A 17,953-nucleotide genomic window follows, 5' to 3' on the forward strand; every position below is an offset into this window, starting at 1 on the left:
CTTGGACCAGCTACAAGTGTTCCGAAATTCACCTTGAGATGGATTCTTAGGTTAGGTTACTAAAAATATAAAAGTTAAATCTGACTCAAAGTGTAGTTTCTCTCATGTCTACAGACATAAAGAGCATTTGTGAGACCCAAAGATAATCTCAGAGCAGCAGAAGATGATAAACGGGAGGCACTGAACACCCTGACACGTCATACTTTGTGCTAGCCATCATTTGAAACACAAACACCTTCCTCGTCTTTTCTAGTGCCACTCCAGGAAGGCAGAACAAAGCACTGAGATGAATAAGCCATGCAATTCAGACTCTACACAAACCTTTGAAAAACATTTAGTAATGGTTCAGATGGCCGTAAATGATCTCTACGAAATGTAAAAATCTCTGGAGTGCTTCCTTTGAATGTAGTTCGATCTAATTTTGAGCTAAAGTTTAACAAGCTACACCTGCGTGAAAACAGCGTGAGGGAGTTTCACATTTCTGTACATGACTAAAGGAATGTTGAGGATCTTCGCATACAGAAATACTTTTACTGTTTTCATTCAAACAGCACATTGGCTTTTACTAATATGAAGTGTTTCTTGCTAATACAAGAAAACATAGCTGACTAAAAAACTAAATAAGTATAAATTACACACATTCTTGATGTTTCGATTCGCATCTAACGACGACAGGCAGAAGGGCACATGATCTTAGACTTTGTTGAATGGAATTTTCTTAGTTTAAAAAAAATTTAATAATCAGCAGCAGTCTTTAATGTGCAATGTGTGACCGGACAGAGGAAAGCACAGCTTGATGTCTCCGCACAAAAGAAACGGATTGAGATTTTCCGATTGTCCGATTTTGTGTGTATGTGAGTGTTCACAACATTTCAGAACACCTGAAATTATTTTTCCCTTTGTCTGACATGTATGTGTCTACACACCAGAGACAACCAAACCAAAGTTGGCCCGTGATGACCTTTGACTTGCCATTAGGGGGAAAATATAGCCTAGGAAAAAACATGCCATTTAAGTAGGCGTGTGCCGGTATTCTAGATAGCATATTAGCACAATTCTTTTAATTTCTCTGAACCCAACCCTTATGAGGTGTTTGGCACATCCATTCTATGCCCGATCTGACTGAGAACAAGAGTGTAAACTACACCTACAATGAGAAGCATGTCTGAAGGAGGATCGCCTTCAACTATAGGGGTGAAAAATTACGTGTGTAGTGTTTCTTTACAAAGAGACATCGCCAACTACTGGCCTGCCATGCATAATATAGCATTTTTAATTTATATGTTATAAAAAAAAAATGTGTGGATTCATTCAAAATGTTCAATTAGTTTCTTAAATGTTCCAGATTCTTGTCGTTTTTATTTTGTTGTTCATTTTTTAAAATGTAAGTTGATGTTTAAAAAGTAACTAAAACATCATTACAAAAAATAATACTGCAGATTACAGTGTTATATTTTGATATTATGAAATCACAAATGAGGGGAACCAAGTTTAAACACTTAGAAATTAAAGATATAATGCAACTTTTACTTTCGGCCCTCAATCAAGTTTGATTTTTCACTGTAAAATGTTTGGGCACCTCTGGTCTACACCATCTCCCCGAAAATTATATATATATATGTATATATATATATATGATATTAAAAAAAAGAGAAGAAACTAAGTGCATATTTTTTTACTAATATTTGTGAAACACAGAGCCCAAGTGACACAGGCAGATGAGAACATTTCCATTTCTGCAGGCCTGACAATTATGATTGTCTTCAATCATTGTCTTATTTTGTCTATATTTGTTCATCACAGTTAAACTGCTGCACTTCCGCCCACCACTGTAAAACAATCACAAAGTCCCTCTTCTACGAAGCATACATTAGACAGAGCTTCATCCCTGTGTAATACTGAAACTAAATATTAGCTCATCTGTTTATATTGACATCAAATCAGTGGAGTTATGCTGTGTGGACATGCAGACCACATTAACATCTGAGAAATCAAAGAACCGTGTGGTCAGCAAACATGCTTCTCCTGAAGAGTTATGTATAGTTGCTAGCCTAAATATGAAAACCGAAATAAACGTACTGAAATATGACCATCCAGAACACATTATGAACTATATGTACAGTAAAGTGGATTCAGAAAAACAAAAGAAAAACAAGTAACAGGGATTGCGTTGAACTCACCAGTAGAAAAATGTTGTCCTAGTCTGAACTTTTAAATTGTTCTTAAATATTTGACATATACAACGTGATTCAAGTTTCTTACGTTAGCATTAACGTTACAACAGGAGGGGACTGAACTTGCTCTGCACATGATAACGGGCAGCCAAATGTATGCATTTTTGAAATGTTTGGGTCTTCACTGAACTGTGCTCAGCTCCTCTCATCAGCAGTTCATAACCATGTATATTTTTTATTTTTAGTGGGTCCATTTCTCTTTTAGCTATTATTTTAGTATGCGTTTGAGAACAGAACATGTGACCGCACACTCAGTGGACTGCATTGAATTTAAGCTCTGTCAAGGCATTACTTGATTTTGTCTTGTTTGTGTGTGCTTGTAAAAAGTCCAGATAACGTCAACCGGCTGTAACATTACAGTGCCAAATCCCTTCCGGCTTTCTGTCCTTTTTCTATCAATCGGAGCATCTGCTCGACTGATGGGTCACGCCGCATGTGGGCTCCTCCTACATATCCCAGCATCCTCTGCGTGCAGTCCGGGCCAGGCAGCGCCCTTGGGCCTCGTGGCGTTATCACCATCATTTGCTGTCATGGGAACTTTAAGGGACTTTGGCTTTCTCGATTTGGTTTGGCTCGGGACCGAGCCTTCCACTGAGCCGAGAGAGTCCCATCCCATCATGCCTTTCAGAGCTAAATGCTCAACGCGCTTTCCTGGCCACCTCTTGTCTTCTCCCGGGGGGCGGGGCTACCGTTGGAGCATGTTTCTGAAGTCCGACAGGTTGCTGGACTGGGAGTGATGTTGCTGCTGCTGCTGTTGTTGTTGCTGCTGTTGTGGCTGTACGTATCCCACAATGCTTTGCTGTGGAATGCCAGGGGTGTGGAATAAGGCCTGAGTGGGAGTGCTGTGAATCAGACCCTGAGGCTGCATCTTCAAGAGAGAAAGAATGTTACCAGAATGTTTATGAATCACAAAACTTGATTCAAGATGATCACAATCACACAAGGAATCACAATTAATCAAAATTGTGTTTGTCTACCTGAAAGAACTGCTGAGGTTGCTGTAGAGGTAAGCTGTGCGGGGCAGCCACCGGGTGAGGCGTGTAGGTAGGTGTGGCCTGATGGGTGATGAAACTATTATGGGGGATCATGATTGGTGAGGTGAAGACGGGGGATGGGACAAGCACAGCGTTACAATTCACCTGCTGCACAGGGAAGGAAGGAGCCATCATCTGCTGGTCCAGAGGATATCTGTAACACACAAACAATATTGCTGAATTCAGAATAATATACTCATACTATTTCTATTATGGCTGTATAGTACTCTGTACTAGTATGTTCTTCCAAATTCAGCCCAACAACTGGTCTATGACTTTATTTTCATTTTGAGTGGGGCCATCAATCCCACACACACTTACTTGGTTTGTTGAATAGTTGAGCTGCACTGGGAAGACTGAGCCCCCCCATTGCTGTCTGATACAAGCGTCTGCATTGGCTGGTTTAGCAGCATCCTACTAATCCGAAAACACCCTGTATTATATTACTGATCAGATCAGGGAACATGTCTTGTTACAATCACACATTATGTGTTATAACCAAAATTAGCCAATCAAGGAAGCTCCCTCACTCCACCAATCAGAAATCACCTCTTATTCTGTTGTCCCCTGTACAGTCATCACTAAATTAGATTGTTACTACTGTATCATGGATCTACTATAATCGATTATTTATTAAGAAACAGATAAATAATGGTTATTGCTAAAATTATTAAATATCATTAAAGGGGTCATGACACGAGGAATCAAGTTTGCCTAGATCTCTTGACACGTGTCGCGTCAAAAGCACTGATGCCCTCTAAGCTGGATACAGTATACAGATGCACGTTCAGTTTCTGATGTGCTCCACGCATTTGAGTCTGTCGACAAGAGGACGAATGGAAGAGTAAATCGGAACGTAAAGAAATATTGGCTTTGACGCGTCATGTTTTTTAAACATTTCATTTGCTCATTTCTGTTGAGACTTCAGCTGCTGTCAGATCCTGTATTGGATCTGACAGCAGCTGCATCGCAAACCGCAAGTAAATGATTTCATAATGTGTAAATGACGGTTTTATATGGATAATGTTTTCAAAACACTTACTCAAGTGCAATATTGAGTGGGCGTTGATACTGTTGAGTTAGCCAATCATAACAGTGGCCTTTTACAGACTAGTCTTAAAGGAGCCGCCCTTTAAAACATATCATTACAGAAAGAGGATCAGAATGAAGGTGGAAAAATAATAATTTCCCACATATATTTGTTGTTTTGTGCAAAAAACTTTATAAGCGAACCTCAAGGAACATTAAAATAATTTATAAAAAATCCATGTCATAACACCTTTAAAACTGCCTTTAGAACCAGTGATAATGTTTTAGTCTAAAGGTATTTCTTCTGATCTCTAGAACATAATTTCCAGAATATAAATGTCTACCTAATTTGATCCATTTGAATTGAGAGGTATTACAGCTGGAATATTATAAAAGACAAGAAGCAAATCCAATGTTTGAACAAAAACTTGGTCTGATTTTCATATACGATTTGTCTGTTCAGACCAACGGATAAACAATGGCAGACGGGTTGAATGAAAGTGCAAGAGTTCCAGGTTCTTTCTCTGCTATTCACTGTCCCTTATAGGTGAAAAATGTATGCGAGCACCACCAATTGTAGTTTTATGTAACAGACAGCAGCCAATCACAGTTTTATTTGTGGTGCAATGGAAAACAGATTAGAACTCTCAATTAAAAAAAAAAAGTTGCATTGACAGCATATGATTGTTCATGTCTGTCTGAACAGACACATTAACAGACTATTTTTCAAATTAACATGTTTATCACACTAAATTTTCAAAATGAACAGTCGTCTTGATACGAACAAGCCTTTACAATGTACTTCAGCCACAGTAAACTGTGTTTTTCTGTGTGTTAAGGTGTGTTGTTACCGTAGCTGTCCATCCTGGCTGTAGTCGGTGTGTGTGTTTCTTTGGCAGTGTGTGTCCTGTTGGGTTCTGTGTCCGTGGTTGGGGGAGAACATCATTGGGTTGCTGTAAAAGGGTGTGGTGATACTGGTGTGTGTCTGCATTGGAACACTGACGGCCTGCATGTGTCCAGTCTGAACCAGTCTCTGCTGCCCCTAAACGCACATAAAAACAAGGCAACCATCAGTGTGTGTCACAAGTCTGTGAGTTAGTAATATGTGTGTGTTGTGTGAAGTGTACCTGAGCAGATGAGCTACTGGGCTGTTCTCTGAGCAGTGTGTGTGATGAATGTGAAGCACAGTGTTGAGGTTTGGGGTGTGTGTTGTGTTGGGCTGGCCTGCCTGGACCCTGCGACTGTGAACCAGAACCGGCAAACTCTCCTTGTATCGGCTGCTGGAGAAACATCTGCAAGACAGCGATCCAAACACACTGTTCAGAATCATAATAATAATAAAGTAAGACTTCCAATACAATAACTTAATCTCTGAATACATTAGCATTTTTTCTACAGAGAACAAATCTTGTATATCTACTGTACACTACTTTTCAAATGGCTGTGGTCAGCAAGTAAAAAAAATATTAAAACATTCAATTCAGAAAGGATGCATTAAACTGATCAAAAGTGAAGACATTTATAATGTATAATTTCAAAATAAATTGTTCTTTTGAACTTTTTATTTATAAAATAATCCTAAAAAAGTTTTCAGTTTCCACAAAAATATTAAGCAGCAAAACTGTTTTCAACATTGATAATAATAAGAAATGTTTCTTGAGCACCAATTCAGCATATTAGAATGATTTCTGAAGGATCATGTGACACTGAAGACTGGAGGAATGATGCTGAAAATACAACTTTGCCAAAAGTTGAAAAAAATTACTTTTTACAATATATTCAAATCGAGAACAGTTATTATATAATAATAATATAATTATTTTAACAATATTTAAAATAATATTTCACAATAATACTTATATTTTCAAAAACAGAAAAAAATCTTTAATGCTTTACAATAAGGTTCTGTTTGTTAACATCAGTTTACAATCAAGGAAAAATAATAGTTCTAAAGCATCTATTAATCTTAGTTAATGTTCATTTCAGCATTTACTAATACGTTATTAAAATCAAAAGTTTTATCTGTTAATATTATTAAATGGAACTGAGCTGACATGAACTAACAATGACCAGCTGTTATTAACTAATATTAACAAAGATTAATACTGTAACAAATAAATTGTTCATTGTTATTTAATTTTAGTTTATGCATTAACTAAAGTTAACTAATAGAACCAAAAAATCAGTAGTGTATTTCTTCCTCTTTTTACTTCATATTTTTTATTTTTGATGCATTTCATCTGACCCAGATAATTTGCACAAATAAATATAATACTGCAGGTTTATGATTATGTGTGCGTACCTGTAGATTGGCGAGCTGTAGTTTCTCTTTAATGTCGTGCAGCTCTTGTTGTTGTGTCTTGATGTCGGCCTGTAGGATGCGTGTCCGCTCCTCTAGCTGCTCTTTCAGCTGATGCATGACGCCTAACTGAGGCTGCTGGAATCCGTACAGAGATTGTGTCTGCAACCCACATGGACACAGAACATTGAGAACACACAAAAAAGACTCAAGAGCAGCAACATAAAACCCCTTTTCCACCTTTTCAAAACTGTGAACTTCTCTCAAAACCAGCTGTTGTTTCCACTAAGCTTAATGAATACTTAACTGACTACATTATTCCATAACATTTTGAAAAGATGTTTTAGAATCTAAAACAAATTGGTTCAGTTTTTTTGTTGTTGCCACAGAATTTCTAACAAATACAATTTCTGCAGGGAACAATGATCTCGATTTGGCACCGTTACACAGGCGTTGGTAAAATGTTGACAATCTTTCTGTTCTAAGATTAAAACAAAAACTAAACTGTAGCTATAGTTAAACATTGAGGGAAAGACAGACAGAGAGGAAGGAATAGAGGGGAAAGAGAGAGAATACTGACCATGGTGGATTGCTGACTACAGGAGGGGGAGAGTGAGGTGGCCTCCGAGGAGCTCTGCCTCTGAATCAGGGTCTAAAACAAACAGACAAAACATTCAGATACACATACAGACAGGGGATAACAACACATACAATACTGTACCAAAAGTAGGGGTCAGTAAGATTTTTGATCAAAATATGATTAGATATTTCAAATAAACAGTTTGGTTCCTTTCTATTCATCAAAGAATTCTGAGTAAAATATCACAAAAAATACTGTTTCATCATTAACAACAAGAAATGTTTCTTGAGCAATGAATCAGAATATTTGAATGATTTCTGAAGGATCATGTGACACTAAAGACTGGAGTAATGATGCTGAATATATGGCTTTTAAAATAAACTGTGATTTAAATTGTAATAACATTACAGTTTTGTTGTGTTTTAGATCAAATGAATGATGAGTATAAGAGACTTCTTTCAAAATCGTTAAAAAACAAATCATACCACCCCTAAACTTTTAAACAGTAGTGTACAGAGCCATAAAAGTATTCAAAGTGGTTTTAGGGAGTCGCAAGTTATATATCTTGTGATATTTATGGATGTATTTGGGTGGATTTTGAAAGAATGTTGCAAAATTGTACTGTTAACTATTAGCAATGTAACCATGTTGAATGACAAAAAATAAAACTATAAATGTTACTGTCAAGAGTAGTGTTACGATACATTTCAGAGTATGAGCTGCAGTTGTGTGTAGTTTTTAACAATATTTAGTAATGTGTATTTGCTACAGTAGGTCACTTAGATGAATTCTGCTTTTCTCATGTCTGAGTCCTTCATAACTCACCTTGATATTGGTGGGTACTTTTATGTGTTATTAAGCATCTGATGAGACAAACTAATGACCTTATGATACAGATCTAAGGTCATCATCCATCTGCCTGTCTAATCTACACACCCTCACCTGTTGAATTCTATCTGCAAACACCTGTCTGTTGAGTTAATTCAAAATAAAACAAAAAAACTAAAATAAATGTTTATTAAATCACAACATTATAATGTGTATGAAAAATGGACAAATCATTTTGACAATGGCTTAACAATCTTATAAAATTACTAGTGTTTTTACAGACTTTAAATGAAAGTTAGTCTATATGTCATACCCTGTTGATTTATGAAATTGTAAACTGTTGCTGAGACTCAGCCAAGAAGATTTATAAAAATCAAAAAATAAATAAACGGAGCAGTTCTTATATGGTCCTTGCACCATTGGTGTTTGTGTCCTAAAAAGATCCCTGCACATATAAATGATGATAATGAAGATGATGATGAGGTGTTTGTACCTTCGATCCACTATGTGGCATCCTGCTGGAGCTCTTCTCAGGACCAATGGAAGCAGACTGCCGTGATGACGTGCATGCTTCTGTGTACCTCAACGATGAGTTCGCTATGGACACAGACACACACAGGCTTACATTCACATGACCCTCTTATGCACAGTACACCTCATAAGGGCCGAAGTGTTCGCAGAGGTTCGTGTTTGTACTTACATGCCGAGTCGGACAGTGCCGTGTGTGATGATTTTCTCGAGCTTTGTGATGACACTGATCGAGCGCTGTTGATTCTGTCCCGTGTTTTTTTCAAAGGAGGACACATGTCCAAAAACACCTCCTGCCCCTACACAGACAAAACTCACTCGATTAACTATTCACATAAACAAATAGGAATGCAAACAATAAAGCAGTATGTGTGTGTGTGTAGTACCTTGATTGAGGATGTGGCCATATCAGATGAGCTTTCCTCCAATCCAAACTCTCTCCTTCTCTCCGCTCGGACTTCAGCATAACTTTAGAGAGAGACAAAGTGTTTTGTTTTTCCTTTCATTCTTTCAACTTGTACATCCACTGTGAAAAGCTGTAGACCAGTGGTTTTTAACTTTTTTGACTCCAACACTGTCTCTACACCTGCGCTGCAACAGCTTGAGGCTGTCAACGCTGGACGCGACCGTTGTAAATCTATTTGTTCTTCGTGTCAGATGTAGCGTGAACGCATAAAGTATGTCAGAAATAGAATGGGGCTTCAGTTTACTGTCGGGAATTTGTTGTGTCACATTGCGCTGTAAAATGACCCTGTATTGTGGTGCATTTCTGAGAATACGGTACATTTTGAAGGCCAAATCTGTAGTAACACAAACTAACCACTAGATGGAAACTGAGGCTAAAAGATAATAGACATTGTAAAACAGACTTACTTAATTGAGCTGATAACCATACTAACTAGTGGATTTTATTTTTTGAAGTTATGATCAGGCATTTGAACACAGATATCCATGTTACAAATATCATTAACCCTAAAAGATTTAAAAATGCTGCAATATGCTTGTGTGAGTGAAGGGTTTTTGTTTATACGCATATACAATCGAGTGTGTGTACTTTCAAGTGTGTGGCTTAGACTTCTTTATTGTCATTGCAACAGTCACAACGAAATTCTCCGTGACACAAGCATATAAAAAAACTACAATTCCGACAAACATTAAAATGACAAAGAACAAAAAGTTTCAAAGAATTAAATCCAACGATATATATAAAGAACAAATAAAAATATCATATAATTAAGACACGTCAAGTCGAGACAAGCTATTTGGTTTCTTAAGGTGCATGAGAGGTCAATAAATAATGCTTTGCTTTCCAATATACATGTATGAATTATGGTTCTGTGTTTTACCTGACCACGTTGTGTGTACAGACGATAAACTCTGGTTTGGAGTTCCACTGGTGGTATGTGATGTAATAGTGTGTCTGTAGCCAGATCCACTGCTGCCCTTTAGTCAGGAACCGATAGTAACAGGATTTTCCTTTCCCAAATTGCATCACTGCAATACATGCATGCAAACAAACTCTCAAGATCATGTAGTCTCTAAAAAAGATTTGAGAGCTTCTTACAAGGTCTTTCATCTTTCCTGGTGGGAGTATTTTCAGCTCCTCTGTGATTCACACAAACAGCACAAAATTTCCAAGCCAGTACACTGACCTAGTTTAAGAAGAGAGCGAGAGCGAGAGAGAGACTTTGAGATAACACTCACATTGTTTATGACACTGAGCGATCAGCTCCAGGTCATCCACATGGTAGTAGTCATAACCCGAGGTCCCCAAAACCTCAAACGGTAGGTACCCGATGATAGGAGAGGCCCTGCGAACACACACACACACGTTCAATACATACTATCTGCTACCAGCACATGCACAATCTCAAGCATTGGCCCAATTTACAAAAGAAGTCAAATCGTATGTCCTTTCAGACCAATTAAAAACGGCTGAGCATTTCCCCTTGAGACTAAAGGAATGAAACATGGGGGCTCAGAGGAACCTGCAAACACTCATCGCCATGGAAACCACTGAAATAAGCAAAAGCTTGGTGTCCATAGCCTGCCTGAGTCTTGCATGTGTTTGTAAATAAAGAGGCATGTAAAGCTCAACAGTGAAGTGTCAGTAAGATTTGTATTTGATCAGAATTACAGTAAAACAGTAATATTGTGAAATATTACAATTTCATATAATGGTTTTCTGTTTTTAAATATTTTGAAATTAAATGTATTCCTGTGATGGCAAAGCAGAATTTTCAGCATCATTACTCCAGTCTTCAGTGTCACATGATGATACACTGATTTGGTGACTGTTTGGTGACCAATTGTGTGAGTTTGGGGGCAGGCGGGACTATTTGCATGACTACACAATATAAAATATAGGGAGTGTTTAGAAAAGCACATTATTTTTGTTGATGCTGAAATTGCACACTTCCCCTTTAAAGAGAGAGTTTGACGAGACAGCTCGAATGTCCAATTATAGCTCTGTGGGGAACAGGACATCCAGTACTCACACACACACACGGTTATGTAACTCTCTGGGGGTCAGAAAAGCCTCCTGAGTAAATAATATCTATCCTGAAATTTATGAATGGCCACAGCTGAATAAAAACATAACATTAAAATAGGAGTGTGAGAATTGATTCAAGCACACGCACATCTGATGACATCCCTGGCCCTCGCGCCGTGCGTGGGACAGCGGAAAGTCTGAATTAGCAGATGTAAGTGGGTCATCGACTGATGAATGAATTAAGCAAATGACAATCAGAAAGAGTCACGAATGAACCTACGAAATTGACCTAACGGAGTGCAGTACAACTGATCATGCAGAAACACAACATCAGAGTCGTTTGCATAATTGAGCGGCATTTGACTCACCTGTGATCTAAGAAGAGAAATTTCCATTCCAGACTGTGTCTTGATGTGAATTCATCACACACATCCTCCATGTTGCACATATCCTATGACACACACACACACTAAGTCTGTCCTTCCTTTGACGTAAGGATGCATGCAAGTAGTGTATGCAATACTGATTTTGTGCATATGTGATTCTGTGCACTGTTACCTTCAGAAACTGAGGGGTCACGAGTCTCACTGTGGCTATGAGACAGATCTGCTCCTCTAGTGAAGACTGCTGTGTGCGCGGGAACGCCAGCTCATAACCGTTACATGTAGACAGAGGCACTGAGACAGAAAAACATCATGTTCTGTTTAAAACCACCCACAGTGACCAGATTTCAGAGATTAAGTATTAAACTTAGCACAAGGTATATTTTATGTATATTACACCAACTTCTAGTGAATGGCAGTGAATGAATTTAAAATGTATTTTTTACTTCTATTTTTATTACTATTTTGTATTATAATTAATCATTTTGATTATGTATATCTGCCTATTTATATACTATTTATACACAGTTGCATAACCATAGCCACTATGTTAAGCCTGTGTTTTAAGAACTAGTCTGACCAACTAGCAATTAGTTAGGGGTAATAAGTCTTACCTTTCAGATTCAAATTAGACCAATCTACCTTTTTATGTAACTGACTTTTAAAATTCATGACCAGTCTTGAAGAAAGAAATTAGATGATTAACTTGTAAGACTAGTCTAGGCAGTTTATGCAACCGGCCACAAGTGTGAATGTGATGAATACAAATCTTGATTTTTTAAAAAAAGAAAAAGTATAATAATAAAGAAGATTCAAATATAATTATATTTTATTATATTTCAATGTAAAATTATATATATATATAAACAAAAACAAATTTTTACTTTATATTATTCTTAAAAGTTATGTTTCAAATAGTGGTTATAATATTGTACTTGAACTTTGTTATACTTCTTAAATAAGAACGTTAAAAAATTTTACAGTGAGGATTAGCATTGTTCTGGTCGTGGCTTAAATGTTTTCTTGTCTTCTTCTCATTTTCACATTCCCTTTTAGTAAAAATGTGACCTCATAATGACATTGTACATGTAAATCAGGAGACAGACAAGAGGTTCCAACATCGGCAAATCCTTCTCCTCATTAAATCTCTTCCTCAACCAAATACACAGGAAGAAACACAAATGCATGCTCACTCCAATTACTTACCAACACAGCTAAAGTTGACTTCTCAAATCAAGTAATAAACAGAAATATAACTATATCCATCAATTATTAGTGTCTGTTTGTGTTACACATATCTCTGGGAGATGTAAAAAAAAAACAAAAAAATTTAAAAAAAACAACCCACCATTATTATGAAACTTGAAATCTCCAACAAATTTGACATATTCATATGTGGGCGGATCTTTCGGGTCGACGTTCCCCCTCGCTAAATGACAGCAGAACTCGACGTGTGTCTCATCTGAAAGAAAGAAAGTGTGCACAGGGAGAGGAAAGAGACTGTTAGCAGCTGATGTAACAACAATTCAGTTTGTCAGACAAACCCTCAAGGTTGAGGTTAATGTTCTATTATGGCTGTGGCCTAAGTGTGACTTTGATGATTATCCTAAAATAGAGTACAATGACCTGACAAACCATACAACAGTTTGTGAGTGTGTGTTCATTGTGTTCACAAGCGAGTGTGACCACTGAAACAGAGGTGGTTTTGGTGATCGAAAAAGATCAAAAAGTCAACCGTGACTGTTTTTTCTACCAGTATCTCTCAGTATTAGTGTGTGTGTCTCTCTCAGGGATTGGGGTCAGGGTAAGAGCTGTATGTGGGATTATCAGGGTGTTGTAACAGATAATCTGTGCTACACTGCACACGCAGAGCCTCTATAATTAGCCTTCTGTGTAATCATAGAGCACACCACATCCAGGCAATAAGACGGCACGCTCTCACAGCATATTGCATCTGTGTTTTCAGGTGTGTGATGGTCTGTGTGTGTGTGTATACACTCACTGCTGTTGAGTAGGTCCACAGCTGAAGGCTCCGTCAAGAGCATGTGTGACGACAGAAGTTTATACACCTCTCCGTGCTCTCGCTCAGGCAGGAAGTTCAAAATGTTCTGGTCCACCATATCTGACTGGGACACAGCAGTATTCATAGAAACGTCACTCCAAGCTCGCTTCCATCAGTGCTACACAATGCACTGCATTTCCCACAATACTAAGCACTTCTGTATAACATGATTTCACAAGAAATTTCATTTTGAATAATTACTCATTATTATTAATTGTAATAATAATTTGCTATCCATGACAATTCAAAAGATAGGTCCTACAGCATCATCAGCTTGTGGCAGTGTTGTTATGGTTAACTAATACTGAGGGCCAGATTTACTAAACAGGGCAAATTAGCATGAGGGTGCAATTCCAAAAAGCGCAGAGGGGAGTGGAAATTAAAGAACACAGATGCAGCCGGATCATTTTCATAAAGACCAGCGCAATCTACCAAGAGCAGCGCAAATTTGCATCTGGTTTAGAATGCTTTTTTGGGGCGTTAAATAATGGGGCAAATACCAGTAAATTGACTAGTGAAAACCTTAGTAAATCGTGTTGTGTGATTAATTTAAATACTCTGCTCCCATAAAACTCCTACAAATGCATATGCAACAAGGTCAGCCGCAAAAATACTTATTTTAAAAATACTTTACGCCAAAAGAAGGTATGTGCTGGGTAAGCTGTTAGTAAATCTGGCCCTAAACCTATTAAAAAACATGTTTGTTAATTCAAAATAAAGTTGAAATAAATGATATATTAGATACAAAACTTAAATTTAAAAAACTTAAAATGAAAATTTGAAAATGTTGCCTTGGCAACTAATTGAAATGAATAAGTTTAAGTGCAAGTATAATTACTTAAACTCAAACTCAAATAAAAATAACTTCAAGGTATATAGAAATATAAAAGAAAAGCTAATAAAAGCACATTCAAATATGAAAAACTAAATTCAAAATATTAATAAATACAATAATAATATATAAATAATACTAAAGCTGCCTTGTTGCTTGAACCAATTTTCTGCTGTAACAGGAACTGGCACCATCTCAACAAAATCATAAGAGTATTAGCACAATCTGTGTAGATCCATAATTGCCACACATGACCTCAGTGCCACCTGAGTTCAGCTTGTTTGATTCCTAAATAACAAGAGTCTGCTAAGCACACCTCTCTGCTTAAAAAGGCCAAAGGTTATGGCCTTGAGAGTGATGGAACTAATCATCATCACTATTATCAAACCGCATTTGTGACCCACACACAGCAGGAGTCGAACTAACAGTAAAGTTTGGAAGCAAATCTCATTAGACTGGCAGCATGTGATCACACTCTGAATGGATTTTGACACATTTGCAGAGTTAAGAAGAGAGGTGCATTGATTCAGGTTTATGAAATGTTTTTTTTTTCTTTCTGTAATAAGTTAAACCACTTGACTGGCAATAAGCCAAAGCACTTGACATTTCATGATTTTCAGATACTGTACAAATACAGTTCTGAACATCTAATAAAAATCTGCAGCATTTCCAAAGGACTGTTCTCAACAGCTTACAGAAAACCTGCTGTGTGTGGGCTGTCTTAACTATGTTTAGAAAAACATAGGCAAAATAGCATGAGTTTGCCTGACTAGTCATAATAAAACAGGGTTTTGGGTTTCAGAGGTAATGAGTTCAAGTTCAAGTTCTCTTTAAATCCCATTGGACCCCACCCCATCACTTACCGGCAGATGGCCAATGAGAGACGAGACACTGTCAGATACATATATGATGTTCCCATCTGTGGTAAGAGCTATTAAGAAACCATCCAAAGCCTGCCATCACACAAAAAATTGCATTCTGAATCAGCAGAAATTCTTATAATATACTGATGACAGTTTTCCCTCTGTTATTTAAGAAATAGTTCATCCAAAAATAAAAAAATCTGTCATTATTGAGTCATCATTCAGTGAATGACTGAGCTGAACTTTGAATATTGGTCTTGTCCCCACACAAAATAACGGATGGGTATTCAATTCGAATCACATTTCTTGCACATTAGAAATTATCTAATGTGCAAGATAATTTATTCATCTAGAAATTCTTTCCTCAAAGCAACGTTAAGACTAAACGCAACTAGAACGCTAGTTAAGAAAAAGCTTTGTAGCTGCAGATTGTTGACTATCAGGATCTTGAGTTTGCACAATATTTTTTCATTGTTTTCTTAATGTAACAAGAAATAAACAAAGGATTCCCCAACTCATAACATCTTCACGTGGCACTTTTTTTATAGACATGTTTCACTGTACTTGTACATTGGAAAGTCAGAGACTGGGAACTGACAAGAGCCTGAGGTTGCTTTTAAAAGGAAGTGTTCATGTGTGAATGTTTCCTTAATATAGGAAACTCTGGGGATAATTCAAAAATGCCCCATACAAAGCGCAACATCCGGTTTTCAGGCTCTAGGAATGTTCTGCGCAGTTCAGGCTGACTCTGTATATTCACTTCATGTATTTCTGGTACTGTACATGATTAAAGTTAAACATTTTCCTTTATTTGTAAAATGTGTTTTTCATCAAGGAGGCAACAAAGTTGAGCCTGAAGCAGTGCTATAAGGCATCTCATAGTCTCGCAAAATACATGAGGTGTTGACAGCATGGTGCTTAAGAAATACAGCTGAAGTATGGAATATTCCCACAAGACTACAGAAAAACTGAAGGTGAATGAGGCAGATATGATGCTTTACCTCCAACATTAACTGGGTGAATTCCTCATTGCTGAGGAAAGAAGGCTTCCAGTCCTGCCGGACCTCACAAGATTCTGTTTGCGCTGTGATATCTGGAAAACATTTTGTTTAGGAATGCTGTAAGAACATGATTATGGAATTCTGAGAAAGGGAATGTGTGAACTAACAAGTTTGGATGGAACGGATACAAATTGTAATTAATGTAAATCAAGCAGTAAGTCTGAGATTGGGGGAAGTTGGAATGGCACTAGAACTGTTTATAGGAGCAGTGAAGTCTCCTGCCAGTAAACATTGTGCCGACGGCCTGACAGTTGTGCCCTGGATTCAGACAGGAAATGGAACTGGGCCCATCACAGAGCAGCCTCTGGCACTCAAAGGTGTTGGTAGTGACACCCCTAGGGGCTTGCAGCAGTTTGCTCCTCCCAAGTAAAAAGCATTCTGTTCTTCAAACCAGGGTCCAAAATTAATACTCGCCAAATGTGTGTAAACCTTGGCATTAGCGAGTAAATAAAACGGAGTCAATGTTTTAAATCAATTGTGGAAATGATAAAATGATCATCACTCGTGTGAGGTGGAGAGACACAGTGAGTGACAGCTAAATAAATGAATTCAACAATTTCAAATATATGCAAATATTTGTCCTGGATGATAATATTTAGACATTTACAATAAAATACATTTATTTAATACACACACATATACATGATGTTTTTTTAAATATAACATATTTATAGCAGATTGCTGCTATGGTTTGAGCTGGGTATCATTCTGCTTTTTTCTTTTTACTGCATTTTCTTAAATTTCCTAAATAAATAAATGAAATAATTAATATAACAAATGAAGGCAATGGGAAAGAAACACCAACATAAACTTCCATCAAACTACTTTTTTCTTTTTTTTCATAGATTGGGGGCAACTCTGAATATTTTAACATGATTTTTCCCTGACCTTTCTGTTTCTGCAGGAAGTCAATGGTCCTCTGCAGGATGGTGGATTTATCCATCTTGCGGGGGTGACCTTGACCCTGCAGCATAGTACACAGCTCTTTAATGAGAACATTGAACTGGTCTCTCCTCTTCTTCTCTGATTTATTACGGGACGCCCTGTAGAGAGATGAGCAGAAAGAAATGACACTCACATTACTTCAGACAATTAGAGATGGAAGAGGGAATGTTTGTGTATGTCTTTGTGTATTGGTTTGCATGTAAGAAAATGCATGAATTAAAACTGCATGTACACATGCTGACTATGCACAAATAAAATGTTCTGTTCTAAAACTACAAATCAAAAAGAAAATGTCTGTATGTGGTGGTGATGATGGTGTATGTGTATGCTTTCTCATGAGGATCTCAGATAACAGTAGAGAATTACAAACATTTCTGTTCTGCGCATCCGTATCTCTTATATTCACCTTCAACAATTTTGCAATTTCATTTCAATTACAACTGAGGATAATGATTTATTTTACGCTTTCAGCTAATGGTTTATACACTTCCAACATGACATAATAAGTAAAATTGGAAACACCTGTGCACAATGTCATGCAAACTGACAAAAAATATTGTGAGGTCGTTGTTTTTTTCAGATTGCTTTTTTTGGATTGAAGTTTGTTATAGAAAAACACTTTTCCCCCCTAATTTTAATAATAATAATAATAATAATGCATTCACCCATCAAAAAAACTCTTTCAACCCCTTCCATTATCTCCTATTTTCATTACTCTCTTTCTCTCTCTCTATATCAGCCCTAGACACTCTTTCACAAGTAAAATGTATTGTATTGAGTG

At 37.1% G+C, this 17,953-nt stretch overlaps 1 protein-coding gene across 6 annotated transcripts in view; it reads right to left on the minus strand.

Moving 5' to 3' along the window:
- Positions 1–1,660: 1,660 nt before the first annotated feature.
- The window catches only part of npas2 (neuronal PAS domain protein 2), a 74,822-nt gene continuing 58,529 nt past the window's right edge, over positions 1,661–17,953 (minus strand). For 2 of the 6 annotated variants that reach the window (XM_077241206.1, XM_077241207.1), the window contains exons 4-22: positions 17,116–17,270; positions 16,168–16,259; positions 15,167–15,256; positions 13,412–13,535; positions 12,758–12,871; positions 11,585–11,703; positions 11,395–11,477; positions 10,237–10,343; positions 9,879–10,026; positions 8,919–9,000; positions 8,705–8,831; positions 8,498–8,601; positions 7,177–7,248; positions 6,600–6,758; positions 5,425–5,589; positions 5,149–5,339; positions 3,590–3,685; positions 3,212–3,422; positions 1,661–3,102 (exon numbers count right to left, since the gene is read on the minus strand). In XM_077241206.1, coding sequence (XP_077097321.1) covers positions 2,920–3,102; positions 3,212–3,422; positions 3,590–3,685; positions 5,149–5,339; positions 5,425–5,589; positions 6,600–6,758; positions 7,177–7,248; positions 8,498–8,601; positions 8,705–8,831; positions 8,919–9,000; positions 9,879–10,026; positions 10,237–10,343; positions 11,395–11,477; positions 11,585–11,703; positions 12,758–12,871; positions 13,412–13,535; positions 15,167–15,256; positions 16,168–16,259; positions 17,116–17,270 — 2,422 coding nt within the window. In that variant the 3' untranslated portion in view covers positions 1,661–2,919. The remainder of the gene's footprint in view (positions 3,103–3,211; positions 3,423–3,589; positions 3,686–5,148; positions 5,340–5,424; positions 5,590–6,599; positions 6,759–7,176; positions 7,249–8,497; positions 8,602–8,704; positions 8,832–8,918; positions 9,001–9,878; positions 10,027–10,236; positions 10,344–11,394; positions 11,478–11,584; positions 11,704–12,757; positions 12,872–13,411; positions 13,536–15,166; positions 15,257–16,167; positions 16,260–17,115; positions 17,271–17,953) is intronic. The other 4 variants (XM_077241205.1, XM_077241208.1, XM_077241209.1 and 1 more) reach the window with 2 other exon arrangements.

The sequence above is a fragment of the Siphateles boraxobius genome, unplaced genomic scaffold (genome assembly GCF_051911475.1).
Source record: "Siphateles boraxobius isolate OS27281-9 unplaced genomic scaffold, OSU_SipBor_1 24, whole genome shotgun sequence".
Taxonomy (NCBI): domain Eukaryota; kingdom Metazoa; phylum Chordata; class Actinopteri; order Cypriniformes; family Leuciscidae; genus Siphateles; species Siphateles boraxobius.